The sequence below is a fragment of the Ambystoma mexicanum genome, chromosome 2q (assembly GCF_040938575.1).
Source record: "Ambystoma mexicanum isolate Mex_15411 chromosome 2q, UKY_AmexF1_1, whole genome shotgun sequence".
Classification (NCBI taxonomy): domain Eukaryota; kingdom Metazoa; phylum Chordata; class Amphibia; order Caudata; family Ambystomatidae; genus Ambystoma; species Ambystoma mexicanum.
This window is the reverse complement of record NC_090924.1, coordinates 1,143,922,475-1,143,949,548: the sequence shown is the minus strand read 5'-3', so window position 1 is coordinate 1,143,949,548 and position 27,074 is coordinate 1,143,922,475. Positions and strand designations below refer to the sequence as shown.

Sequence of the window (27,074 nt, the reverse complement as noted above, 5' to 3'; positions counted from 1 at the left end):
AGCCCTTACAAACCACAAAAACCCCCAAACCAAAGCACAGCCCCATTTTCCAATCCCAGTCTGTCCTTGCTACTGCATTATCATGTTTTTGTAAGTAAACTGCATTGTGTATAGGCGCGTTATAAATGCCATATCGCATATCATATCAACCCATAGGATCAGTGCCCCTTGTGTTCATCCCCCATCTGACTACATGGATGGACAATTAACATGGTTTCCTACATGTTGAATGGGATGCCACTGGGTTCAAATGGAAGCATTCCACAAGCTTGTCTGTCCCCCAGTGATGCCAACATTTGCAATAAAACTGAGCCCACACGATAACATTTGTAAGGAACAGAGAGACCTTTTATTACATTCAAATGCAATACAAGATTATAAAGTGATTTGGTGGGGCAGGGGGTTTAAATTTGGTTGCTTCGTAAGAGCTGACAAATTAACTTGACACACTGTGCTAGCTTGGCCTACCAGTCCTGGGAAGATGGTCTTCAGGGTGCAATCTCCTGGTAGTCCATCTTTGCTTTATAGTGCACTTACTGCTATTTTCGCAATGGGGTGTGAACCTTCTGGACATTTCCAAACTTGGTGGTAACCTTGGGGGCTACTTAATTTTTGTCTCCTGTGGTTGCCATCCTGCAGTTTATCACCCGTTCAGTCCCATCTTTATTATCACAAAACCTCACTATTGTTCCACTGTGCACCGCCTCTCGTCGGCAAGGCCTCCCCAACAGTCTGCATTTTTCAAAATGTCAGCAGCCCTAACAGTGGAGACCTCATAACTTCAACATCTGAAAATGCTAATCACAATAATCCGTAATAATCTAGAGACACTCACCTAACTCTTATGATATTGAAGCCCCCGGTAGAGTGGGGACTGTTCCAGTCTTCTCAAAGAGTTTATTGGCACCAATAAACTCTTTGAGAAGACTGGAATTCCGTTAGTAGATTTACCTAAATAATCCTGTAGAAGTGCCTGGTTTTAACAGGACTTCTTGTTTCAAAACTGCCCATTGCTACAAGTATCCATTCCTAGTTCTACCTAAATAATTTTATAGTGGTGCCTGGAGTTATCAGGACTTCTTGCTTTAAACTACCCATAGCTACAAGTCTCCAATGGTATCACAACTATCCAAATCGTGCCCTCCCCTTTAGAGTAATTTCGTGTGCACCTAGCCGCGATAGTCGTCCTGTACCATTCCTGCCATACCGTGTGTGTAGAGCGGCACTATATTGCATTATTGTTTATTTAAGGCAGTGAAAGACATTGTGTAATGGCTTGAGATGTTAGTATATGTGACATTGTTAGGACAGTTTTTCTGAAGTCCAACTAAGGGCTTAGCAAACCCATTCTACTGAGCCAGTATAAGACTCCACTCTTAGTATAAGGTTGTACCACCTGAGTTCGGGGTAGCGTAGACAGAGCAGCCAGGCTTATTTTAGGAGGGAGATAGGGCAGTAGATATAGTACAAGTGAAAATTGTAATACAAATGATCCAAAGAAACACTGAAACACTATGTATTGTAAAAATAAAGGATTTATTTAAATACAGGTAGGCCCAGATAAATCTAGGGGTTAAGTAAGTACTAACACATTATAAGAAATCACAATATAAAACACAACACTATACTTGAAAGTACACAGACCCAAGCGTAGACCTTATTTGGAACACCTAACAGTAGTTCTAGTGAAGTCAAAACCTTGTTATACGCATTTAGTATAGGTCAAGCATATTCTTTGGGAGTAAAAGACCAATGGTTACTTTTAGATTACTTTTGATAATACAAGGACAGTAGGCCCTTCCAGTTGTACAGTGACTCTTGGAACAAATCACATAAACGGTCAACTGGACAATATACTTTTGGTGAATAGTGAAACACTTATTCTAGGTGCAGTAAAAACCTTTAACTACTTTTGTCATAACACACAGTTATACCAGGTGAGTAAAACCTAAGGATGTAATATACAATTACAGATGCTTTGGAAATCAGGGAACCCCAGATTGAGGTAAGCAATAACTCTGGTAACTTGTTTTGGATGGCACACAGCTAACACAAGGTAAGTAAAACCCACTTACTTTAACTTCACAATGAAGGGGAAAGTAAAACCCAATGTCACACTTTACTGAATAGTTATTCTAGGTACTTATTAAGGACAGGCTAGCAGCAAGTCAGGGGAAGCAAGACCCAGTTGGGGGACACTCATACAGTTATCCTAGCAGGACTAACCTGGTGATACCAACAGTTGGAGGACACGCATACAATTACCCTACTGAAATAATCTATTGAAACCAACACATTACTTTTGTAAAGAGGCACAACCTAATCACAGTACAGTAAAATACCTTCACATCTACTTTCTTTCAGACTGGTAAAACAGTGGCTAAGGAAGAAAAGAGGTTAACCATACTTTTAAGAATAGTGCATCACACATTCAAGATCAGTAAGAAATTTTGTAACTGTTCACTCTGAGAATTACAGTTGCCCACAAACTCAAGTAAAACACTTGATTTCTTTTCTAGGCAGAAGTCCCAATCCCTTCAAAGTCTTTCCCTTAGAGCATGAGTGTTCTCAGTAGCAGAAGGGGGGGGGGTCACTAGAACTAGTGACCAACAGGCAGTGTTAGAATAAGTTCTTTAGTAGCAAAAGTCAGAGTTTCCTTAGGAAAACTGGCAAACAAGTGATTATTTTACTTCTAGGGTTAGAAGAAGGTCCAGGGGCTTCAAGGAAGACACCCCAGCAGGATTCTAGCAGTGGGACTGGCTGTACTGGACGAGGGACCTCCCAATCACAGAAAACACCCCAGGACTACACAGAAATCCCAACAGGCTTAAGGTAAGTATATAACCAAGCCAACACAGTACCTCAGCAATGAAGAAGAGATTGCAGCAGGAGAACTTCAGGGACTGCAGCCAAATACCCGGTCTGTGGATTCCTTGTCCTGGAGACTGAACACAAAACCTCAGAAGGGACTTTGCAGCAGGGATCGATGAAGAAGGCTCTCGGCAAGATTTCTCTCGCGGCTGAATGCGGTTCTGCGGGTTTGGTGCTTTTTCAAGGAGCACAGAAGAAGACAGAAAATCGCAGTTGAATTCTTGTCGTTTAAAAGGTCCAGCACTCTTGTGGGGGGACTTTTTGGACTCGATCTGTCTCTCTGGAGATAGACCAGGATGCCCACGAAGTTTCAGCAAGATTCGGAATTCGGAAGACCGTGCACTGCACAGTGGCTGGAGGTCCCAGGGTATTGGAGTATTGCAAGAAAGAACGCAAGGTTGGAACAACCCGTGGAATGGCTCTAAACGCAGGTCTTCTTGAGTCTAGTGGGTCTCTCCAGGCTCTAGGTTCGGGTTGTCGTTTTCAGAGACCCCAGGTCGATCGGAAGGAAGGGCTGCAGCAGGCTCCGGTTACACAGCAGGCTCTCCGGTCGCTGGAAATCATTCCCGCCGCTTTTCCTTCATCATCCCCTTCGGTTTTCTGTTCCAGTGGTCGACATCACTTCAGCTTCCAGGTTTCCAGTATTTATCAGGAACTGCAACACAACCTCTGCATTCTCCCCCCCCCCCCCCCACATTTTACAAGAAAGGGGCATCTGGCTGTCCAATCAGGACAGCCAACCCCCCACTGGGATTTGGCCGAGTTGAAGGAAGGCCTAAGACAAAGGAGGGGGATGTTTTGGACTCCTCCCCCACTTCCTGTGCTTACAGACTGACTGGAGCCTGGGCGGGGGATCCGGGGGACTCCCGCCGAAGACGAAACTCAAACAAAGGAATTTCCCACCCTGGATGTCAGGGGAAGGAACAAGAAACGACAATAAACACTAAAATGGCAGAAGAAGAAGACTGGGACCATTTTGGTAAAATGAGCACCCTTAGGTGCCTTTACTGCAGCTGTGATTACAGCCCGCGGTAAAGGTGCACCAAATTAGTAAAAGGTATCACTGCCACCAGCCATTAAAGGTAAGCTTGTCACTGTAACAGAATTGTTACAGTATACATGTCAAAGGGGATACATTGTATCTCCCCAGCACTCCACATAATGTGGGGTGTGCTGGTTTCACAGAATAAAATGTAAAAGGGATCCAAAGATCCTTTCTACCCTTGGGAACTGTAGTTCACTCAAGGTTAGCACAAGAAAGTTAAATGCGGAGCCCCTATGGCAACCCAGCAACAGGCACTTATTGCCAATAGGTTGTTAGACATGATAACTTTAAAAAGACACCATGGAGAGTCTTAAACATGACACCCATAAAAAGTGTTAAAGATTAGGTGAGTGTGGAAAAAGATTCCCACTCACTGAGGTATTAATGAAAAATATCCCACTAGAAAAGCAAAAAGTTCTGGAGTTGAACCAGGAAAGGAAGATTTACCAGCTCTTACCTAACGGACATCATGTCCATATAGCTGTCTGCATTAATGCCAGTGCCTACTTGTATATGTAAAATTGGGGCAGTTCAAGCTACCCTTCCCGTTGGGTATAAACAGAAAGTTACATGACGTGATTTCATATTCCGTATGTGTTTTGTTAGTCGATAATTATCCAACCAGTCTGATGCATTATTTTTAATTTTTGGAATTTTATAATAACCATCAGTGTAATGATGCTATAGGAACAGTGCATATATTTAATGCAATGGATGAACGTTGATTAAATGTTTTTTCTGCCGCTGTGTGTGAGGACTCACCGAGACTCGTCAAAGTCTCATGCTTTGCTGACAATTGCCTATTATATTTTAACAGTGCCTAACACTGAAGTACATGAGAAGTTTCATATGTCTATATAATGCACGACAAAGATGATAGACATTCCAATGTTTTTAACAATACACTTGTCATATAAAGTATTCAACATTAAATGTTTCAATGTGCAGGATGTTTACAGTAGTGTTTATGATTAAAACCACTTTTTCTGAGTGGGTGTTTAAATCTTCATCTGTACAATAGCTATCATCTGCATAAATCCAATTATTTTAAATGTTCATTGATAGGCTTGAGAAATTACTTTGAAGCAGTAATGCTTCCATGGAATGTGAATATAGTGTATTAGTAACTCTTTGGATCTAATGGATGTGTGAAGAAATTATTAACCCAAATCTAGCACCTTTGTATTTGCACCTCCTGAATGTTACTCAAGAGGACATAACTAAAGATTTTGACCTGCCTAAATTTGCATTAAGTATTCTGTAGTCTAAAACAAAACGATCAGTGCTGTCTGGTTTGGCTACCGGAAGGATTAGTGTATTGTATGGTCTTGCCTGTTGTAGGATTACTTCTTGGTCGAACAATTGGTCTACTATCCCTTTTATGTAAGGTAGAGTATCTGCTTTAATCTTTTTTTTCTGATGACTAGGTGTTAAGCACACCCACGAGTATTCTGTCTGTAGTGGAGTCACTGTCATGACGAACATGTTTCTTGAATAGTTGGACTTCACCTGGAGCAGGCCAAGATTTTGCACAAGCATTTATTTAAGTGTTCCTCAACTTCTTTTGAAAAAGCTAGTGTATAGTGGTGCCTGTCTTTAGCTACCAAAATACCATATTGTTTTAAATGTAGATTGGGCTAAAGAAGTGCCTCAATGTCTATTTGTTCCTCCACCTCTGTGAATTGTAACTAAATTAATATAATAATGTCTTCCACTTGTCCTGTGGGAGTAGTTAATTATATTTGTTGCTATGTAGGTGTCTTAAGTAAATGGTTTGTCCCCCCCTCCCCCAAATAAATAGAAATGTCCGAACCAGTAACTAAAAGGACTTCCATCCAGTCACTGGCATCGTTAGTTACTTTAATTATTCTGTGGTTCTGGCGCTTTTCCATTGTTTGATTGAAGAGCTGCCGTCTACTTTTTCTCTCACTTCTTGTCTTGCTTTCCCACAGATTTCTGCTCTTCCTTGGATGCTGAGGCTTATATCTTTGCTTTCTGTTGGTGAGAGAAAGTATAGTCTCCATCTCTGTACCGTTATGGTCCCCTCGGAGTTGTGGTCTGTCATAAATTATATGCAATTGTTAATCAACTTTAATTTTTACTCACTGATCCTTTTTGAGGGTTACAAATGTCCTATGGAGATGGCTGTCAGTTGGTGCCATGAGCCCTATAATCTTCTACCTCTATATTGGCTAGTTTTGATGTATCTTGCCTTCACGCTTTCCCCTGGTTTGAGAAGGTCGTTCTGACTGTCAAATGTTCTATAAGATGCCTCTCCTTATCCTGCTTTCTGTGTTGTAGCACATTAGGAATACTCCCTGGTGCCCTCAAGGGTAACCACAATGGATGCCTGCTAGCTTGGGTGTGACAGGATCTCTTGTATAGGAAGAGGTCTTTTGGTCCCCATCGAAATACGAGTGACTTGGTCACTGGGTGTGCCACAGTAACACGTCTAAACTGAATCTTCTGTCTGCAATGGTGACGGGAGGAGCTACTGTATTGAATCTGATGCCTTCTTGTTAGATCCCTCATCTGAAATGATTCAATAGATTACATACCCAAAGCTTTTATCTTCATTCTTTTACGCTTCTACAGATGATTGTTTTAATTGGATTGTTTTATTTTAATTTTAAAAATTGCCTTACTCTTAGGTGGATGACTTGCTGTGCTATTTTAGCCTAAGCAATGTTCTTGGTTTGTGTTGCAGTCGGACATTCCTGATGGTCGTAGAGCACCTTTACCCTCTCATTATCGGAGTAGCAGTACACGTAGTATTGACACGCAGACCCCATCAGTCCAGGAACGCAGCAGCAGCTGCAGTAGTCATTCACCATCTGTCTCTCCTTTTTGTCCTCCGGAATCTCATGATGGCAGCCCATGCTCAACAGAGGACCTGCTGTATGACCGTGATAAAGGTGAGTTGGACTCGCATTGTAGACACCCAGTTGTGATAGTATACCTTTTGCAGTGGAAAGTGACAATTATCGTTGTTTTTAGTTTTTGTCAGCTGATGTTTCCAACTTTATAATGGTCTATGCTTTACAATAGACTCTAAAGGTGCAAGTGTGCAGTTCTATATTGTATGAACAATGAAGATTGCCCATGCTTAGTGCAGGCCAGTCTTGATTCTATTAAAGACACAGAGGCGAGCATTGTGCTTTACTTTCATTATTGCTGCCATTTCAGCACTTCAAAACAACAAACATTTAGACTTGTATTTCCTGTTTTCTTAACGAACTGTGAGAAAAAGGGTAAATGCAATGTTTAAAAGTTAAGTTCAAGGACTCTGCTCCTGGTAGTCCCATGAGTCTCCTAGCCTCTGGTAGTTCTGAGGTTCCTCTCCTCCATCTATCAGGTGCTTGCCCGGGGTAATAAGATCCTCCAGCCCCAGGTTCCTTCCTCTTTCTTTGTCTTTAATAGAATTCCATGCATAAACGTCCAACTTCTAGAAACAAATTAGTCCAACGGATCCCTTGACACTCCGGCTCCACCTGTCCAACGGGACAACTCGCCTTGTCATGATCCAAGCTTGTGGTCCTTTCTTGTCCATCAAGACGCTTTCTGGTCGTCACCTGCAAGGAATGAAACAAACACCATGAGAACAGGAATGCGCCAAAGTCTCAGTGCAACATGCAGGTACATAAAACTCATCGAGACTTTGCCATTCTGGGTGGGATATAGTGCTCGCCTCCGGATCTTTAATAGAATCAAGACTGGCCTGTGCTGTATGCATGGGTAATCTTCATTCTATGTCAAGACTGGAGGCGAGCAATATGCTTGTTCACAGCTTGCTACCACCCTATTAGTCATATCCGATACATGTTTGAAATAAAACGTCTTAAACGTAGAGACGAAGGGATTGGTTCCTCCGACGTATTCCACATCTATGACCGGTAATCACCACAGCTGTGCTGCTTGGGAAAATGTTCTGCGTCCTGCATCGTTTACGTCGATACGCTGTCCTCGAGGGCCTCCGTCGAGCCAACGTCATCGGATCTTATAAGTAGGACGCACGACACCCGTAGCCTCAGTTCCGTTTTCTCCGCGAACGTGTTCGCTTCGGAGATCTCGGCACGCCTTGGTTCTTCGGAGTATTATTCTATCAGTTCTTCGAACCTGTTAGTTTGTGAAGAAATCATGTCTTTGTCTTCTTCTACCCTGTGGCAGGGTTTCAAGAAGTGTTGGGACTACGGTTCCAAGATGTCGGTTACGGACCCGACGACGCCTGCCTCTCGTGCCTCGGTGAGGACCATGCCACGGATGATTGTGACGATTGCTAGTCGTTAACATCGAAAGCCTTGCGGGAGCGGAAGAAGGAGCTTTCTTTCTTTAGGGTTTCCAAGCCCCGAAAGTCGAAATCCGCTGGGCTTTCGACCGACGATTCAAGAGGCGACTCCGCGTCGTTGGCGCAAGTCCAGGGGGGGGTCTTGGTCCCGGAGTGGTTCCCGCCATTCCTCTGCTTCTTCGAGGCACTCGCGGAAGCGCGGTCACTGGTCGCGTTCTCGTCCGAGGACTCTGACCGTCGGCTGGTTGCTTGTCCCAACAAGCACTCTTTTCCTGCGGAATGGGATGCATTTCGTACGGAGATGGTGATTTTTCAGTTGCAGGGCTCCGTTCCGTCCGCGCCTTCGAAAGAAGCCGGCAGGGAACGTGCTAGGGACACCGCTCGCCCGCCTTTAGGCTCGGGTGGTCGGCGCGATCATCGGGCGCCTTCGAGGTCCCGATCGGACAAGGTGGATCGCTCTAGTCATGCCCGCTTCAGGTCCCGGTCCTCGAGACCGTCTGAGCCTGGGTGGTCTTCGAAGAAGACATCGGCGCCATGTCCGTCGAGGGACTCTCGAGGCTCCGCCTCTGAGAAAGTCATCGGCATTGAGGCCGTTGAAGGACATGCTCGGGGCTCCGCCCTCGAGGCCTGTGTCGAAGCCATCAGCGCCACGCTCGACGCCGATTCTGTCGAAGCCTTATGTGGATGCTTTATCGGAGGTACCCCGTGCTTCGGTGGAATCCCAGAGGAAGGCCCTGGAGAAGTCAGTGAGACCTGTCTTTGAACCTTTTTCTGTGCCCTCCTCCAGGGATTTATTCCAGCCTCTCGATTATATTTCGGAGGTGGAGGAAGGGTCCGAGGAAGGTTTGGTTCCGGATGAGGCTCCTGACGAAATATTGTCTGGTCATAGCCAGATTGAAGACCTGCGTCAGTCTTTGCACGACATCAGTGGTCTTGATACCTCCCTGCAGGTTGAGTTTGGCAGGCCTGAGCCTAGTACGCATGCTGACTCTTCGTACAGGCGGCTGATGTCGAGGGTGACGGAGTACTTGGGGTGGTCTGCGCCACCAGTAGATTTTCTGCAGGATGACCTGACAGATATCTTGAACCAAGGTCCACCAGCTGACCCGGTACTGCCATTCCATCTGGCCTTGCAAAGAAGGGTGGCGGTGGCTTGGACTGCTCCGGAGAGTCTCCCGGCAGTGGGTAAGTCGTTGCCAAAAAAGTATCGCCCAGCCAGTGGCGACCCCGGCTACTTGTCCATGCACCCTACTCTGGATAATTTGGTGCAGGCGGCTACGGTCCCAGCAAAACAGGCGTCGTACCCTACCATCCCTCCTGATGGGGACAACAAACGTTTTGACGGTTGGGCGAAGAAAGTCCTTTCTTCAGGGGTTATGGCTTTGAAGGCAGCCAGCTCTGTGTGTGCCCTAGCACGTTTCACTCACACTCTGTGGAATTGTTTCATTGGCGGCTGAACATGTTCCCGAAGGGGAGGAACGGGATGGCTTTATTGCCCTTGTACAGGATGGCAAGGATGCCATGCGTAAATCCGTTCAGTCGGGTCTGGACGTGGCAGACTGTCAGCCGGTCCATGGCTGCGAGCACCGTGATGCGCAGATTTGCGTGGTTGCGGAAGTCGTGGTTTGCTCCGGATGTACAAGCCCGGCTTCTCAACATGCCCTTTGATGGTGACCATCTTTTTGGCAGCAAGGCTGACGAGCCTTATTTATATTTTGATTTATTTTAGCATTTGTAAAGCGCACTACAACCCACAGGCAACGAGGCGCAATAAGGACATTTTAAGAAGGCTTGCTTGAGGGTTACAGTAGGCGGCCCCAAAAAGTATAATTAAATACATTTGCATGGTTACAGAGGATACAACATAGGACGTTACAGTTGGTTACTAATAATCTAGTCTGGGTAACAGGAGGCAAACACAGATATTCTCCTATACAAGGTGATACAGAAGAAGTGCAAAAACCTAGAATGACAGGGTCTTAAATGAAGAGGTTGGTTTTTAAGGACTTGCGGAAAGCCGCGTGTGAGTCGATCTGATCTGAGCGGGGAGGTTGTTCCATAAGGTTGCCGCCATAGTAGGGAAGCTGGTGCCTCCTGCGCGCCCTCTGCGTGTGTGCGGGACAGTGATGCGGTTGGCATAGGCTGCCCTCGAAGGTCTGGGGACTGTTTGTCTGGTTATCCTTTGAGTCAGATAGGGAGGGGCTTGGTTGTGAAGACACTTGTGTGTAAGGGCCAGGGTTTTGAAAACCACCCTTTCCTTGATGGGAAGCCAGTGTACCTGCCTTCTGATCCCGGAGATGTGGTCCTTGCGAGAGGTGCCTGTAGCAGCTCTTAAGGCATTATTTTGGGCAATCTGGAGTTTGGCAAGGTTTCTCTGGGAGGTTCCAATGAACAGAGCATTGCAATAGTCCAGTCTGGAGCCGATGATGGCCCTGGCAATTGAGATGCAGTTTTGGCGTGAAAGGAAGGGCCTGATGGCATTGATGAGTTTGGAGTGATATGCTGCGGATGAGGCAATGGCATTTACCTGTCTGTCCATAGTGAGGCTGGGCTCTAGATACACACCCAGAGTTTTGATAATTTGAGAGAGTTTGATGGGAATATTGTCTACGGTGAAGGATTGGTATTTGGAATCCTGTTTGCCTAGAGTGGATGGGGAGCCGACAAGCAGAAGTTCCGTCTTATCACTGTTTACACAGAGCCAATTCTCAGCCATCCAAGATTGAATGGTGGCGTATATACTGTTGTGTGTGTCCAGGTCCTTGGTGTAGTCACCTGATAGGTGGATGAGAACCTGAGTATCATCTGCATAGTTTGTATAAGAGATGCCCAGGGAGTCGAGAATCCTGAAGAGAGGTCTTGTGAAGAGATTGTAAAGTGTGGGGGCTATGCAGGAGCCCTGAGGGACTCCGCATTTGATGGTGCTGGGTGTTGCGTTGGCGGAGTCAGAGAAGACCTTCATTACCCTCTCCTGAAGGAATGAGGATATCCAGTCACACGCTTTGGTTGAGAAGCGAGCTGAAGTCGTGAGATGGTGGCATAACGTTTTGTGCTCGCCCATGTCGAAGGCCGCAGGGAGGTCCAGAAGCAGGAGGAGAGCTGGTTTGCCCGCATCTCTTAGGTCATCTATTTGATTTTTTAGGTTCAGTAGTGCCGTCTCGGTACCGTGTCGGGGGCGGAAGCCAGACTGGCGAAGCCCAAGGAGGTGGTTGTCTTCAATAAATAGGGATCTCCCTTGCAATTCCAAGGATTAATGGATTTCAAGAGGGCAATGACCTCAGATTCAGTCATGTTCGAGAATTCAAATTTCGGTATTTGAATGGGATTGTTAGGCGGTTGGGCTGGGGGAGCCGTTGTGCGCTCAAGGAGAGCGGATAGTGCTTTTTGGTGGGATAGAATTTTAGAGTGTAGGGTATCTAGTTTGTGTAGCATGTCTGCTTGAATTTGGTTGCACCAGGTCTCATCCTGGGTAATGGTGGAGGGTGGAGTGGACGGTGTCTCAAGTTCCCTGAAAATGGCGAAGATTTCCTTAGTATCAGAGTTCACATTGCTGATCCTGGTGTTGTAGGAGTCTGCCTAAGCCTGTGTGATGACTATTTTGTAATCTTTGGATATAGATTTGAAAGCAGTTTTGTTGGACTCGGAAGGGTGCTTTTTCCATATGGCCAGAAGTGCCCTCTTCTTAGCGCGGAGATCAGCAAGTTCTTGTGAGAACCATGCGTTGGAGTGTTTAGTTTTTTTTGCTTTTTTAGCCGTGAGGGGTGCGATGGCATCTACCGCTGTGGTTATAGTTTGGCTAAATGTGTTGGCTAGGATGGTGGGATCGTTGGGAAAAGGGGGTAGAAGTGCTGGGGTGAGCAGATGCGGGAGGAGTGAGTCCTTCGTAAGTTTTTTAGAGCTCCTTGAGAGCCCTGCAGGAAGAAGGATGGAGGGTCTTGTGGGTCCTGGTGAGGTGTCGATGTGAAAGTTGACACAGAAATGGCCAGACCAGGGGATGGGAGATACAGCGTGGCGGAGAATGGGACAGTTATGTTGTGTCACCCAGTCTAGGGTGTGTCCTTTGGTGTGTGTAGGCTTGGTGATAGCTTGGTCAAAACCTAAATTGACTAACGCCTTTTGTAGGGATTGGGCGTTGAGGTCTTTGGTGTCGTTGAGCCCTAGCAGGATTACTTTTGAGGTTTTTTTCAGGTTGTCTGAGAGCGAGTGGATGAGGGCTTCCTGGAAGTCTTTTGAGGGTCCAGGGGGGCGGTACACTAGGTGGAATGCAATGGTAGTATTGTGTGAGATTTTGTGTTTGATAGGTAGTCTGCGTTGAGGCCTATTCTGCCTGCGTTCTTCTAATGTCAAGAGAGTATTTGGCTATGATGGCTACGCCACCACGCGTCTGTCCTGTTCTATCCTGTCTGTATATGGTGTAACTGTCAGGGATGGCCAGTGAGAGGGCAGGTCCAGAGGTGTCTTGAAGCCAAGTCTCGCAAATAAAAAGCATGTCAAGCTTGTCCCTGGTGATGAGGTCATGTACATCGAGCGTGTGTGCAGGGATGGAGCGTGTATTGACTAAGGCGCAGTTCAGGCTAGTTAAGGGGAGGCTGGTGGGCTGTGATTTGGACTTGGCAGCAGGGCCTTCCCTATTGTCAGCAGCATCAACAATAGGCAATGCAGTTGGGGCAACAGGGGCAGCAGGGCCCAGCATCAAGTCAGCAGTACCAACATTAGGCAGTGCAGTAGGGGCAACAGGGCCCAGCATCAGGTCAGCAGTATCAACATTAGGCAGTGCAGTAGGGGCAACAGGGGCAGCAGGGCCCAGCTGTAACGCTCACCTGATTCCCGCAGAGGCGCCGGTCTTGACTGGGTGAATGCCGTATCTTCAAAGGTGATGTGTAACACACTGTTGGCTCTTTGGGCTGGACCTCTGTGCACTGTATGTCTGACTCGAAGAGTAAGATGTCTGCAGATAGAAAATATGGGATTAATGAACTGGGGTTATTGGGTGCCTCTCTCCTCTTCCCTTTCTCTTCTCCTGTAGAACCCCAAAGGTTAACGCCCTCACCTTAGGTAAGTGAACGCCGAGCTCTCCATCTGCCTCGGGGCAGGGTGCCGTAACCAGTTTCTTCACTGGATAAGGGTGCAGGCCTCTTGACCTCAGAGGAATGCTGTCCGTCGTTAACTGCACGAACGGTAAGTTCTGGGCACTTCAAATGTCTTAAAAGTCTTTTGTAATGATATCTCTTGTTTTGCAGGGTTCCGGCGATGGCGGGCTGATGAGAGTTGAGGATCGAACCCGCGTGAGGAATAGAAGCGCCTGGAAGCACGTAAGTAAGCGCTTGTAGCCTGCTTCACGATGCGCACTAACTGTCCCTTTTATCTTGCAGGTACAAGTTCGGAGCTTTAGAGAAGCTGAAGGGTGCTGGGATACCCACTGGATTCGGCGTGGAAAGGAGTAATGGCACGTGAGTAATAAAGTTGCCCAATGTCTTTAAACGCACCTTCTTATGTCTTTCAGATGCGGGATGCAGCGCCGAAGGCCTCCGGAGCGTGCGAAGAGCTGGTAAGCTTTTGTCTTTCAGATGCCGGAATGCAGTGCGAAGACCTCCGGCGCATGCGAAGAGTAGGTAAGCCTTTGTCTTTCAGATGCCGGAATGCAGCGCGAGGCGTTGGTGACAGCCGATGGACCAGGTAAGAGATGCGCTGCCACTGAAGACCGTAGTGCTAACCTGTTCTTTCTTTGTCTTTACAGGTGCTGCTGAAGACTGGATTCCTGGATGGGTAAGCCTTTGTTCCCTTAGGCCCAGGATCAGAAGCAGAAGACACGATGAGCGTTCTGCTGCTGAGAATGCAGAATAACACAAAGCAAGATTCATCCATCGGGTGTGGTTTAAATAGCCTCCTGTAGTGCTTAGGTGTCTCCTTCCACAGCCACGCCTAGGTAAGAAAAGAGTTCCTGCTTTCCAGAAGAGTTCCAGTATTCTGAACCTAGGGAGTGGCTCCTGCCCCACCCAACAGGAAAAGTAGTCCCAAACAGAAGAGGATCAGGGGTTCAACTGGCAGGTAAGTAAGCAGCATAGTCTGCTGCAGGTAAGTCCACCCAAGCATTATGAGCCCGGCGCTTCCAGCGCTGGGACTGGGCATCTTTATGAGCCTGGTGCCACTGGCGCCAGGACAGGGTCCAAAAGGTCCCAATTGGGACTGGCTGGCACTCGGAACCGGGGTTATGGGTCTGCTTCCAAGGGAGTCGGGCAAGTCCTGATCTTTTGGAAGCAGAGATCATGACACCAGCATCAGGTCAGCAGTATCAACATTAGGCAGTGCAGTAGGGGCAACATGGGCAGCAGGGCCCAGCATCAGGTCAGCAGTATCAACATTAGGCAGTGCAGTAGGGGTAGCAGGGCCCAGCATCAGGTCAGCAGTATCAACATTAGGCAGTGCAGTAGGGGCAGCAGGGCCCAGCATCAGGTCAGCAGTATCAAGATTAGGCAGTGCAGTAGGGGCAGCAGGGCCCAGCATCAGGTCAGCAGTATCAAAATTAGGCAGTGCAGTAGGGGCAACAGGGGTAGCAGGGCCCAGCATCAGGTCAGCAGTATCAACATTAGGCAGTGCAGTAGGGGCAACAGGGGCATCAGGGCCCAGCATCCGGTCAGCAGTATCAACATTAGGCAGTGCAGTAGGGGCAACAGGGGCATCAGGGCCCAGCATCCGGTCAGCAGTATCAACATTAGGCAGTGCAGTTGGGGCAGCACGGGCAGCAGGGCCCATCATAGTCTGAGGGCCAGTAATGGGGGGGCCTGTGAGTTTGAGTACATTTGCGTGAAAGGACAGTGGAGTGTGACTGCATGCTGGCGATATGAGCCAGCGCGAGTAGATTGAAGCTGCGCCAGTGCACAGATCTTGTACCAATAAGCGCATTCCGTCTTGCGAGGCTTGCCGGGTAGCAATGGGAGGATTGAAATTTATGCATATTGCTACGGTAGCCGAGCAGAGCATTACAACGGGTTATACAGTGGGTACATTCATAGGGTAAAAAGCACGCATGAGAGGCATTGGGTGCCTTACCTTCCGCTTTGTAGTGGTTTCCGGCGACCGGCAGCCACGAGCAGCGGAGAGCTGCAGAGAGGGAGAAAGGCCTTTTCCAATGGCCTTCTCCTTGCGGCTTCGCCTGCTGGTCTCCTCCTCCACCTCCATTTATGCCAGGAGGGGAGGAGCTGGCAGGATGCAGGGGCCAATGGCGGCAATCCGAGGTCGCCGAGGATATCGCGGGCAGCTTCCCGCTCTCCATGTTGTTGTGGCGGGTTGCCATGGTTGCAACAGGCCGTGATGTGGATTGGGCGGGTGGCGGGTTTCTGGGGGGTGCTTATTTCCTCCGGGTGGCGCATGTAGGTGCAGGATACACGGTCCCTCGCAGCGGAGCTGCAGAGAGGGAGAAAGGCCTTTTCCAACAGCCTTCTCCTTGCGGCTTTGCCTGCCGGTCTCCTCCGCCTCTATTTATGCCAGGAGGGGAGGAGCTGGCAGGATGCAGGGGCCAATGGCGGCAATCCGAGGTCGCCGAGGATTTCGCGGGCAGCTTCCCGCTCTCCATGTTGTTGTGGCGAGTTGCCATGGTTGCAACAGGCCGTGATGTGGATTGGGCGGGTGGCAGGTTTCTGGGGGGGTGCTTCTTTCCTCCGGGTGGCGCATGTAGGTGCAGGATACACGGTCCCTCGCAGCGGAGCTGCAGAGAAGGAGAAAGGCCTTTTCCAACAGCCTTCTCCTTGCGGCTTCGCGTGCCGGTCTCCTCCTCCTCCATTTATGCCAGGAGGGGAGGAGCTGGCAGGATGCAGGGGTGAGAGGTTGCAGACCTCCAAAGCTGCAGCAAAGTCATTGAGCGCTGCAGTTCGCCAACCTCCGCCTTTTCGTCCTAGGGGACAGCAATGGAGGGGAGGTTCCTTTCGATACTACTCTACCTTTTGTAGATCAAGGGGAGCTGCAAGTCAATGGGGCCAGTGTAGGAGTACCAGAGGTGGAAAACAAGGTACTCGAGGTGCCAAGGCCACTCGGGCAGTTGCCTTTTTGCCCTCAGGCACTGCTGCTTCAGCTCAGTCATGGGGCCATGTCCCATGGTTCACCGGTTGGGGGGGAAGGCTGGCGCAGCATCTTGTAGAATGGCTTGCCATTACTTCAGATGTGTGGGTTCTGGAGATCATAGCCCACAGCTACTGTCTTCCTTTCCGGCAAAGGCCTCACGACAATCCACCAGGGAATCTCTCTTTGAAGAGTCCGGATCCACTCCTTGCGCAGGAAATCAATTCCCTGCTGGAGAAAGGCACCATAGAACTGGTGCCTGTAGCGGAGAGGAACTAGGGATGGCATTCCCCTTATTTTCTTGTTTCGAAAAAAGATGAGGGATTGAGACCCATTATGGACTTGCGTGGTTTGAACAAGCTCCTCAGGAAGGACAAGTTCAAGATGGTTACTCTCTCTGAAGTCCTCCAGGCCCTTCAACTTCAGGACTGGTTGGTGTCTCTCGACCTCAAGGATGCTTACTTTCATGTGCCGATTCATCCCAAAAAGTTCCTGAGGTTCGCGGTTGGCGACTCGCACTTTCAGTTTCGGGTCCTGCTGTTCGGATTGACCTCCGCCCCGAGGGTTTTCACCAAGTTCATGGTGGTGGTGGCAGCGTATCTCAGGAAAGGGGGGATTCACGTCTACCCCTGCCTGGACGATTGGTTGATCAGGGCGTGCTCTCCCGAGCAAGTCCTGGATCATCTGTCAGTCACCTGCCACTCCCTTCACAGGCTGGGCTTCTCCCTGAACTTAAAGAAGTCCCCCTTGACGCCAACCCAGTGGCCCCAGTACATCGGAGGAGTGCTCGACACATCCCTGGGGCTGTTTCCCCCTCCCCAGGTGAGGGCTCATCACATTCTGCAGATGGTACACAAGTTTCAACATGCACAGTGTCTCCCGGCGTTCAAGTTCTTGAGGTTGCTAGGCCTCATGGCATCCTGCTTTCTCCTGGTGCCAGAGGCTAGGCTGCGGATGAGATCTCTGTAGTGGGCTCTCAAGATGCAGTGGTCAGTCCTCTGGCAGGATGTTGGATCCCGTTCAGGTGCCGCCCTCGGTCGCCCAGGATCTTCTGTGGTGGGCTGTTGAAGGCAATCTGATGAAGGGGGCTCCATTTTGGCTACCCTGGCCGGAGGTGACGATCTTGACGGACGCATCCCTCACGGGATGGGGAGCTCATGCCAACGAGTTGAGAGTCAGCAGTCGGTCTCTGTCGGAGTCCAGACTCCATATCAATCTGTTGGAGCTGAAGGCCATCAGGCTAGCTCTCAAGGCTTTTTTGCCCACTGTGCGAGGGAAGAATGTCCTAATTCTGACGGACAACACAGTGGCCATACACTACCTGAACAAAAAAGGGGGGGGGGCGGGTCACTTCCTCGGTGCAGAGAGGCGATGCAGCTCTGGTTCTGGCACATCCAGCAGGAAATTTCGATCTCTGCAGTTCATCTGGCCGCAGACGAAAACGAGGCGGCGGACGCTCTGAGCAGGTAGAGCATGATCTCTCACGAGTGGGTGCTGGCTAAGGAGATTCTCCTGGAGATCTTCGCCCTTTGGGAGACCCCTCAAGTGCATCTCCTCGCCTCCAGTGTCACCCGGAAGTGCGAAAGATTCTACTTGCAGGAATTTCCTCCAAGAGGAGCCTTATGGGACGCGTTCGTAGTGGAGTGGTCCTTCACACTGCTGTATGGGATTCCTCCAGTCCCAGTCATTACGCAAGTGCTGAGGAAGTTACGGAGGTTCGGTTCCCGAATGATCCTCATTGCTCCGGCATGGGCCCGGAGAACGTGGTACCCGGACCTTCTCGACATGTCCATTTGCCCTCCACGCAGTCTTCCCTATCAAGACGATCTGCTCTCACGGGAGGGAGGGGGGGGGATCAGGTTCTCCGTCCAGAGGTCAGATCCCTCAACCTTCACGCTTGGCTTCTGAAAGGTTGAGGTATAAGGATTGGGACCTCCCTGAAGACGTGATGGAGGTGTTGCTTTCGGCCAGAAGTCCTGCAACAAAGTCCCTGTACCGTTGTCGTTGGAGAAAGTTCTGCGACTGGTGCAGGGTTAAGAATGTGGATCCTTTTTCATGTGCCATTCCTGTGGTTCTGTATTTTTTGCTTTTGTTAGCCCACAAGGGCCTGCAAGTGGGTACCATTAAAGGTTACCTGACGGCGCTGTCTAGATTTAAGCACTCGTCTGCGGAGTGTTCTTACTTTAAGATTCCTTTTAATTTTGCAGTTTCTGAAAGTGCCCGGTTGGGATTTGAACTTGGTTCAAAAATTCCTAATGGGTGCTCCATTTGAGCCTTTACATTCTTGTCCTTTGAGACTGTATTTTTAGTTGTGGTTACTTCCGCTCGTAGAGTGAGTGAGTTGCAGGCACTATCTGCTAAGCCACCCTTCACAGTGTTTCAGAAGGACAAGGGTTGATCCTTCTTTTCTTCCGAAAAGTTGTGTCGGAATTTCATTTAAGCCAGAAGGTCATTCTTCCAGCGTTTTATCCTCCTCCACATCCTGGTAAGGAAGAGGAGAGGCTCCATAGGTTGGATGCTAGGAGAGCTTTAAGTTTCTACATCTCACGCATGTCCCGGGTCAGAGTGGACGATCAACTCTTTGTAGGATACGCTGGAAGGCGTTTGGGGACAAGCTGTTACTAAGCAGACTTTTTCTAGATGGATTATCTTGACAATATCTGAATGTTACCGCTTGGCGGGTAAGGACCGTCCGGTAGGTTTACGGGCCCATTCTACTAGAGGTGTGGCTGCCTCTACTGCTCTTCAGAGGGGTGTTCCCATTCTTAACATTTGTGAAGCAGCCACATGGGCCTCTGTCCATACTTTTGTCAAACACTACTCCTTGGATTCTATCCATGGGCAAGATCTGGCCTTTGGCAAGGCGGTCCTTTATTCTGCTATTTAATTGGGCATTCTAAAATTCTAAATTCTTTTCCCACCTCCATACGTTAGTACTGCTTTGGGAGTCTGTCATAGATGTGGAATACGTCGGATGAACCAATCCCTTCAAAGAACAAGTTACTTTCTTACCTGGTAACGTTCTTTTGATGGGATGTTCCGACGACGTATTCCCCATCGTACCCTCCAAACCTGCCCCCCTACAGAATTTCTTATGCAATTGCAGCTTAGGTTTCCGCAAGGCTTTCTGTGGTCATACTGGCAGAGGATTAGTGCCACATGTTCTGGGAAAAAACTACAACTGAGGCTACGGGCGTTGTGCGTCCTACTTATAACATCCGGTGACGTCGGCTCGACGGAGGCCCTCGAGGACAGCGTATTGACGTCATCGACGCAGGACGCAGACGCCAAAAATTTGCCAAAGCAGCACAGCTGTGGTGATTACCTGTCATAGATGTGGAATACGTCGTTGGAACATCCCATCGAATTAACGTTACCAGGTAAGAAAGTAACTTGTTCTTCCGTAGACCAATCTGCCGATTTAATTATGTCTTGTAAAGAAACACCTGCTGCAAAAGCTCTAGAAGCCATCGCACCTCTGACAGAATGTGTGCCAAATAAGGCCAAGTCTATCCCAGTACATTGCATCACTTCTCTCACCTACCTAGCAATCGCCGCTGTGGCTATGGCATGATGGGGCTTTCTACACACTATAAGCAGTTCCATCACACTTTGCGGCCTAGGCTGAGCTGTCGCTGCCTCATAATCTTTACTGCATTGTGCTACGCATAGTTTCTTATTCTGTATGAAATAAGGGTAGGAAATGATTCTGGAATCGCTCTTTGTTCTCCTCGCTATGTTAAAGGCCACCCCTTCCAGGTAAAATATCTTCCCATCTATTTCTAGGGCCTTGACGTCAGGCACTCTTCGTCAAGCTGCTAAACACAGCAGCATCACTAGCTTCCCTGAGAGTTGAGAGCTTGAAAGGCAGTCATTCTCTGGCCATCTAAGATAGAGTCGTAAGATGTCCCGGACGTCCCATAAGACTGCGCATTTGGGTTCTGGCAGTCTCTTCAACTTTATTCCTTTTAGAAGTTGTATGACCGGTGGGTGATCTCCTATCGGATCCCCCTCTACTTTGTCATGTCTTGCTGATAACGCTGATCTATAGACCCGTAGTGTTCTGTAGGCGCAGCCATCCTGAAATCTACCCGCTAGAAAGTTGAGAACATGCATTATAGGGGCTGAAACAGGATCCAAACTTTTGTTCCGTGCACCATTGGGACCACCGGTCCCATGCGGCGCCATAGCTCCGAATGGTGGAAGGTGCCCAGGACTCTGTGATATAGTCAGCAGCAAGTTCCGAAATGCCTGGCAATTCCCATCTCTTCCTGAAACTCTGTAGGCAATCAAGTGTAGAGTGCCTGCTTCCATCAACGGGTGATGCTGACTAGTCGGACTGAGCAGAAGGTCCAGCTGGTGCGGAACTATCCTCGGAAAATCCAAAGGAAGTTCCATCGCTACTGGAAACCATGCCTGGGACTTCCAAAATGGTATGATCATCACAAGCTCCGCTTCCTCTTTGCAGGCTTTCGCTAGGGCCCTGGTGATCATGATGAACGGTGGGAAGGTATACTGCACTACTCCTTTCCACGGTTGTAGGAATGCATCCATACCCGCTGCCCCCGGACTCTCCTCCAGCTGAAGTACTTGTCCATCTGTGCGTTCAGTCTGGATGCAAATAGATCTGTGTCTAGGGGGCCCCAGGTTTCCTGTAACCGCCTGAGCACCTTAGGATGTAGCTTCCAATCACTGTAGTCTACAAGATATCGTGGATTCCAGTCCACTACACGGTTTTGTACCCCTGGAAAGTACTTTGCTGCTACCGTGATCTGGTGCTGGAGACAATAGTGCCAGAAATCCTTTGCCAGCTCCGCCAGCATCCTGGATCTGGTCACTCTTAGCTTGTTTTTGTAGCGTACGGCTGAGATGTTGTCCATCTTGAGTAAGACACAACATCTGACTCTCGTTGATGAAAGCTTGTACCGCGAAACAACCTGCTAGGAGTTCAAGACAGTTTATGTGTAACTCCAATTCTTCTTCCGACCATTTCCCTCATGTCTCTGCTTGATTGCATCTGGCTCCCCAACCTGCTCTGCTTGCATCTGACTCTATTACTATGTCTGGCACGTTTCCGAAAATGGCTCGCCGTTCCAGGTCTCCATGTTTTGCAGCCACCAATGCAGTTCTGTGATTTCTTCGTGGTCCAGGGTCACTAACTGGTGATAACCTACTCCTTCCCTGTAGGTGCTTGATCTTGAGTCTCTGGAGCGCTCTGTAATGGGGCAGTCCGAGAAATATCACCTGGATTGAGGCTGCAAGCAGTCACACTATCCTGGCCAGACTCCAAAGCAAAATAGTCTTCTTCGCTAATACTGCTGAGTTCTTTCTTTTTTTTTTTAATAAATCTTTTTTTATTGGTTTGTTAAACAGAGAACAAAAAGAAGAAAAAGAAAGGTAGCACTTTCAGCATGAGTACACAAAAGACATTAGGAGACCTATCATCAAGATCGCAATAGACAGGGTGCTCAACATATTCCTTGACAGTTGTGTGGTTCTGCGGGGGGGGGGGGGGGACTGGGGTTCGAATTCGGAAATCCGCACCCTCCACCCGGCAGCTGCGTAGGGCGTCGCCGCTGTCCCTTGTTTTGGTCTTAGCATTTATAGTTCCCATTTTCCCCATATTTTCTGGAACTTACGGGGGGAGCCCCTTGCATTATAAATTCGCCTCTCCAGGGAGGCGCATCTGTCCATTTCATTGGACCATCTGTCAATGGTTATCCTGTCCCCCGAGCCCCATGTGGCTGCCGTGAGTCTCTTTCCAGCACCAAGTGCTACTCCTAGAAACAATCTTTCATACTTGTTAAGGTCAGTTTCGCCGCCTATACCCAGTAGGATAAGCTTAGGGTCTCTCGGGATTGTGGAGCCAAGTATTCTGGAGAGGCGGAGTAAACACGCAGTCCAAAACCTTCTGTAGTACCCCACACTCCCATAACAAATGGTAGAAGGTGCCCTCTGCCCTCTTGCATCGACTACATTCTGCGGTTACATCCCCATCCCAACTGGCCATTTGCGTTCTGGAGTAGTAGGACCTGTGCAGAATTCGGAGCTGAATCAGCCGGAGTTTGGCATCTATCCCTATTTCCCTCGGGGACATCAGGGCCTCCACCCACTCCTCCCCCTCTAGTGGCCCTAGGTCCTGTTCCCATTTAGCCCTGAGATTGTCAAGTTCCCTGGATCCAAAGGAGTTAATTGCCTGATAGAGGGTGGAGGTTACCTTATGGGGGGTGGGGTGCGGGAGTATGTTTGTTTCCAGGGGAGAGCAGGCAGGTATATCGGCCAGGTTCGGGAGTTGGGTGTTAATGGCGTGTGTGAGCTGGAGGTATCTGAAGCAGTCCATGGGTGACAGCCCGTGTCTCGTTCGCAGGGTTTCAAAGTCCATCATTCGCCCCTCCTGGACTATGTCCGCCAGTGTGGTTATCTCTTTCCTCTCCCTTTCGAAATGGCCCATTTTTTGTATTTCGGGAAGGTGTGCATTACGCCAGAGGGGTTGGATCACGGTTGGTCTGTCTGCCCAGCCTAAGTATCTATGTATCTCCCTCCAAACTCGCTGTATGTGACGGGACCCTGTCGGCGTTGCTCTTAGGTTCCTTGGGCTATCATATAGTACGTGCAGGGGGGATGGCAAGCCAGTGTCCCCTGTCTCCACGCGGATATGTGGTAGCCGCGGGTCTCCGTGTAGCCATTCATTTGCCACTCCCGCTTGTGCCGCCCAATAATATGTACGAATGTTGGGCAGTCCTATACCCCCATCCCACACAGAGCGATAGAGCGTTTTCAGGGCAATGCGCGGCTGTTTCCCTCCCCAGAGAAGTGTGCGGAGAGTCCTGTTTATATCTGCGAATATTGTGGCCGGGATAGGGAGCGGGGCATTTTGGAGGACATACAGAAATCTCGGGAGAGCCAGCATCTTAAAAAGTGCCGCCCTCCCGAGTAATGAAAGTGGGAGGGAGTGCCAGTGGGTGACATCGTCCAGTTTTTCCATTATCGGGTGTAAATTCAGTTTGGGGAAGTCCTCCTGTGTTTGGTTAATTCGTATACCTAGATAGGTGAAGCCCAGGATTGAAACGGAGTATGGACAGGGATCTGGGATTGCTTCCTCCCCTCCCTGTACCGGGAAGTAGATTGTTTTCTGTGTGTTGACCCGTAGTCCCATGAAGTGTTGGTATTCCTCCAGGGTTCTAGTCACAATCGGGCAGGAGATTATTGGGTTGCTCAAATATATCAACAGGTCATCCGCGTACAGCGAGACCCGTTCCTCCCCGCCCCGTGGCCAGGCGAATCCTGTCCATCGTGTATCAGTTCTCAACCGGATTGCCAAAGGTTCAATGGCGAGGATAAACAGCAGGGGGGAGAAGGGGCATCCCTGCCTGGTCCCCCTACTCAGCTGAAACGTGGCAGATGATTTCCCATTGACTCTTACAGAGGCCTCGGGGAGGGAGTAAAGGAGTTTTACCCATGACATGAAGTATTGTCCAAAGCCCATGCATTCCATTATGTCCCACAGGGCATCCCATCCCACTGTATCGAAAGCCTTCTCAAAGTCCACCGCCAGGAGGGCCAGTGGAGACCGGATCTCGTCAGCTCTGTCGAGAGCAATCTGGACCCTGCGGAGATTCATTCGGGTGGACTTGCCGGGCATAAATCCACACTGATCTGGGTGAGTTAGAGATCCAATCACCCCCAGCAGTCTATTGGCGAGGACTCTGGCTAGCACTTTTGCCTCCCCGTTTATTAAAGAAATGGGCCTGTAGGAGGCGCAGTGCTCCGGGGGTTTCCCTGCTTTGGGGATCACCACTATTGTCGTTTTTCGGAGGTCTGGGGGGAGGGTGCCCAATTCTCTGCTACGGAGGAACATGTCGTGCATGTGTTTCGTTGTCGTTGCGCTCAGTTTTTTCCACAGTTCTACGGGGAACCCGTTGGGGCCTGGGGTCTTCCCCGTCTGTAGTTGTGAAAGGGCTTCCCCTACCTCCTCTTCAGTGATGGCAGTGTCTAGCTGTTCTGTCTGAAGTTCAGAAAGGCGGGGGATCGTGATCTCGTCCAGGAAGTTTGGGACGTATATTGTGGGGTCTCGTATTTATGGGGCATATAGTTCTCTATAGTAGTTTGCGAATTCCCCCGCGATCTCAGCGTCCCCGGTTAATAAGTTCCCGCCCTGGGTTTGGATGGCCCGTACTTGTCCTTTGCTCTGCTCCCTACGTTCCAGCCAGGCTAGTGTTTTGATAGCCTTGTCTCCTCTCTCGTATATATGGCTCCGGGCCAGCCAGTGGGCGGTTCGGGCATTATCTAAGGCCCTGTCTTTCAGGATTATTTGGGCTGTTACCAAGGCTTCATGTGCCTCCTGGGTTCCCTCTTCGAGGAATTGCTCCTCCCGCCTAGTTACCTGGGCTTCTGCTTCGGAGATTGCCTCGCTATGTTGTTTGCGGTGAGCTGCCACCAAGGATATTGCTTCCCCCCCGTATGACGGTCTTGTATGCCTCCCACCTTGTTATTGGGCAGTCCACTGCCTCCACATTTAGGTCGAAATATTCCGATGTTTTATTCTCGAGCCCTTCCAGTATTTCGGGTATCCCTAAGTAATAGGTGTTTAGGCGCCAGGTGGGTTCTTGTTTTGCTGATAGGCCCTTGAGTTTTACCAATAGGGGGGAGTGGTCGGAGATCCCTCTCGCCAGGAATTCTGCGGACAATAGTCGATGGTCCATATTCCTTGGGGTGAGGATATAATCAAGTCTGGATAGGGACCGGTGTGCATTGGAATAGAACGAGTAGCCGCGGTCCATTGGGTGGGCTGCCCTCCATGCGTCAGATAGCCCCATAGTTTCTGCAAAGGTGTGGAGTCTGGTCGGGATGCCTACAGCTCTGTTGCCCACGCGTGTTCTGTCCCGAGCTGTCTCCATGACCTCATTGAAATCCCCCCCAATCGCCCATGAGTCTGCCTGTTCTTCTAGTATTATGTCTTGGAGCTCGGCAAGGAGTTCCGCTGTAAGTGTGGGAGGTGCATACACTGCCACGAGGCCCCACGTCTCCCCCTTCAGTTCACCCAGCACCATCACAAACCTGCCCCGAGGGTCTGCTTTGACTTTCCTTGGAGTAAACGGGAATCTTTTATGCAAGAGGATCATTACTCCCCTAGAGCCTCTGGAGAACCCAGCGAGGTATGTGTGCGGGTAATTTGATTTCCTAAAGAGCCCACTGTTAGTACCGATCAGGTGGGTTTCTGTTATGAATGCAATGTCTGGGGAATGGCGGTTAAGGTACTGGAGTACCAGTTTACGCTTTATGCCCGACCCCAGGCCGTTCACGTTCCAAGTCAACAGGGATATCTGTTTCTTTTGTGTTATATCAGCGTGGGATTTGGTTTGGTGTCATATGTAAGGATGCGGGGTGGTTCCCATTTTCTTCTTTTGCCTGTCGTTCTAAGGTGTAACTGACGCCTGAGCCCTTCTGCCTTGCTTATTTGGTGATCTACTTTGTGTACTTCATGTGCAAACTCTAGAACCCCATCCTGTGAACCATAGGTCCCTTCCGTGCAGGTGGATATGTGCTGGCCAGTGGGGGGGACGTGTCGGTCCCACTCATATCTAGTAAGGCGTAGATGACTTTCTGTGAACTTCTGTTTTGCAGCCCACTGTTGCTAGCGGTTGTGACATGAGGCCAGTCTCTTCCTTCTCCAAAAACCCCAAACTCCCCCCACCCCGCACTTCCCCCCAACCTGAAGTACCTGTTTCCCTAACCATTTAAACTACTAAAGAGGCGAAGGCCCCAACTCGGAGGCGGGGGGGGGGGGGGTCAGGAGGACCCTACCCCGCAACTTGTGTGGTTCAAAATAACCACTGAACTTAAAGTACAGCTAGCCGTGAAGAGTCCCCCTCCGGGGGTGAAGAGGTGGTAGCCGGCCAGGGCCGCCGGTCGCAAGGATCTCTTCCTGTTTCCTTGTTCCTGTCCCACAGCAGCTGCACGTTTTCAGGTATGTCCTGTGTCTATCGGGGGGCCGGGTTCTCCCACCTCCCCACGTGGTGGGGTGACCTGTCCAGTAGGGCGGTTGTTGTCTCCATCCTTCCTGCGGGGTGTGTTTCCATCCGGTCTATTCGGGCGTGGAGTAGAGAGGACCTGTTTCCAACCAGTCCCAGGCCTCGCGGGGAGTGTAGAACACTTGGACCTTGTCGTTGTGGTATACTTTGAATGTTGCCAGGAAGAAGAGTGCATATTTGATGCCCGGGGGGACAGTTTCTTTTTGATAGTCGTAGGACTGTCGCGACTTCTGGACCTCCCTCGTGTAGTCGGGGAAGAGCCCGATTCGGTGACCATTGTAGGTGATGGGGCCGGTCGTCCTTGCCATGTGCAGTAGTGTGTCCCGGTCCCTGTAGTTCATGAGCTTTGCGATCACCGTTCTTGGGGGGGGGGGGGGGGGGGCGGAACTGGTCTGCCCGTCGGAACTCTGTGCGCTCTTTCTATTGAGAAGAATTTAGAGAGCTGCTTGGGAGCCATCAAGTCCGCTAGCCAGTGTTCCAGAAAGAGCTCCATAGAGGGCCCTTCCTCTTTCTCGGGAAGGCCGAGTATGCGGAGGTTGTTCCGGCGGGACCTACCCTCACTATCTTCGGCTCTGTTTTCAAGTGTGGTGATTTTCCGTTCCATTCGCTCAAGGCGGCTTCCCAGGTTTTTAACCGTGTCCTCGGTGTCTGATATTCGTTGTTGTGCTTCCCCAACCCTGGTAGTGAGGTTCCTTAAGTCTTGCCTCACAAAGGACACCTCGGAGGCCAACCCGTCTATTTTGGTCTCTACCGAGGTTCTGGAGTCGTTAATTGCTGCCATGATGTC

At 49.4% G+C, this 27,074-nt stretch overlaps 1 protein-coding gene across 2 annotated transcripts in view; it reads left to right on the top strand.

Annotated features, from left to right (window-relative positions):
* GLCCI1 (glucocorticoid induced 1) overlaps nt 1-27,074 on the top strand; it is a 654,614-nt gene that overhangs the window by 447,037 nt on the left and 180,503 nt on the right. For both annotated transcript variants that reach the window (XM_069648520.1, XM_069648519.1), the window contains exon 6: nt 6,624-6,831. In XM_069648520.1, the coding sequence (XP_069504621.1) occupies nt 6,624-6,831 (208 nt within the window). The remainder of the gene's footprint in view (nt 1-6,623; nt 6,832-27,074) is intronic.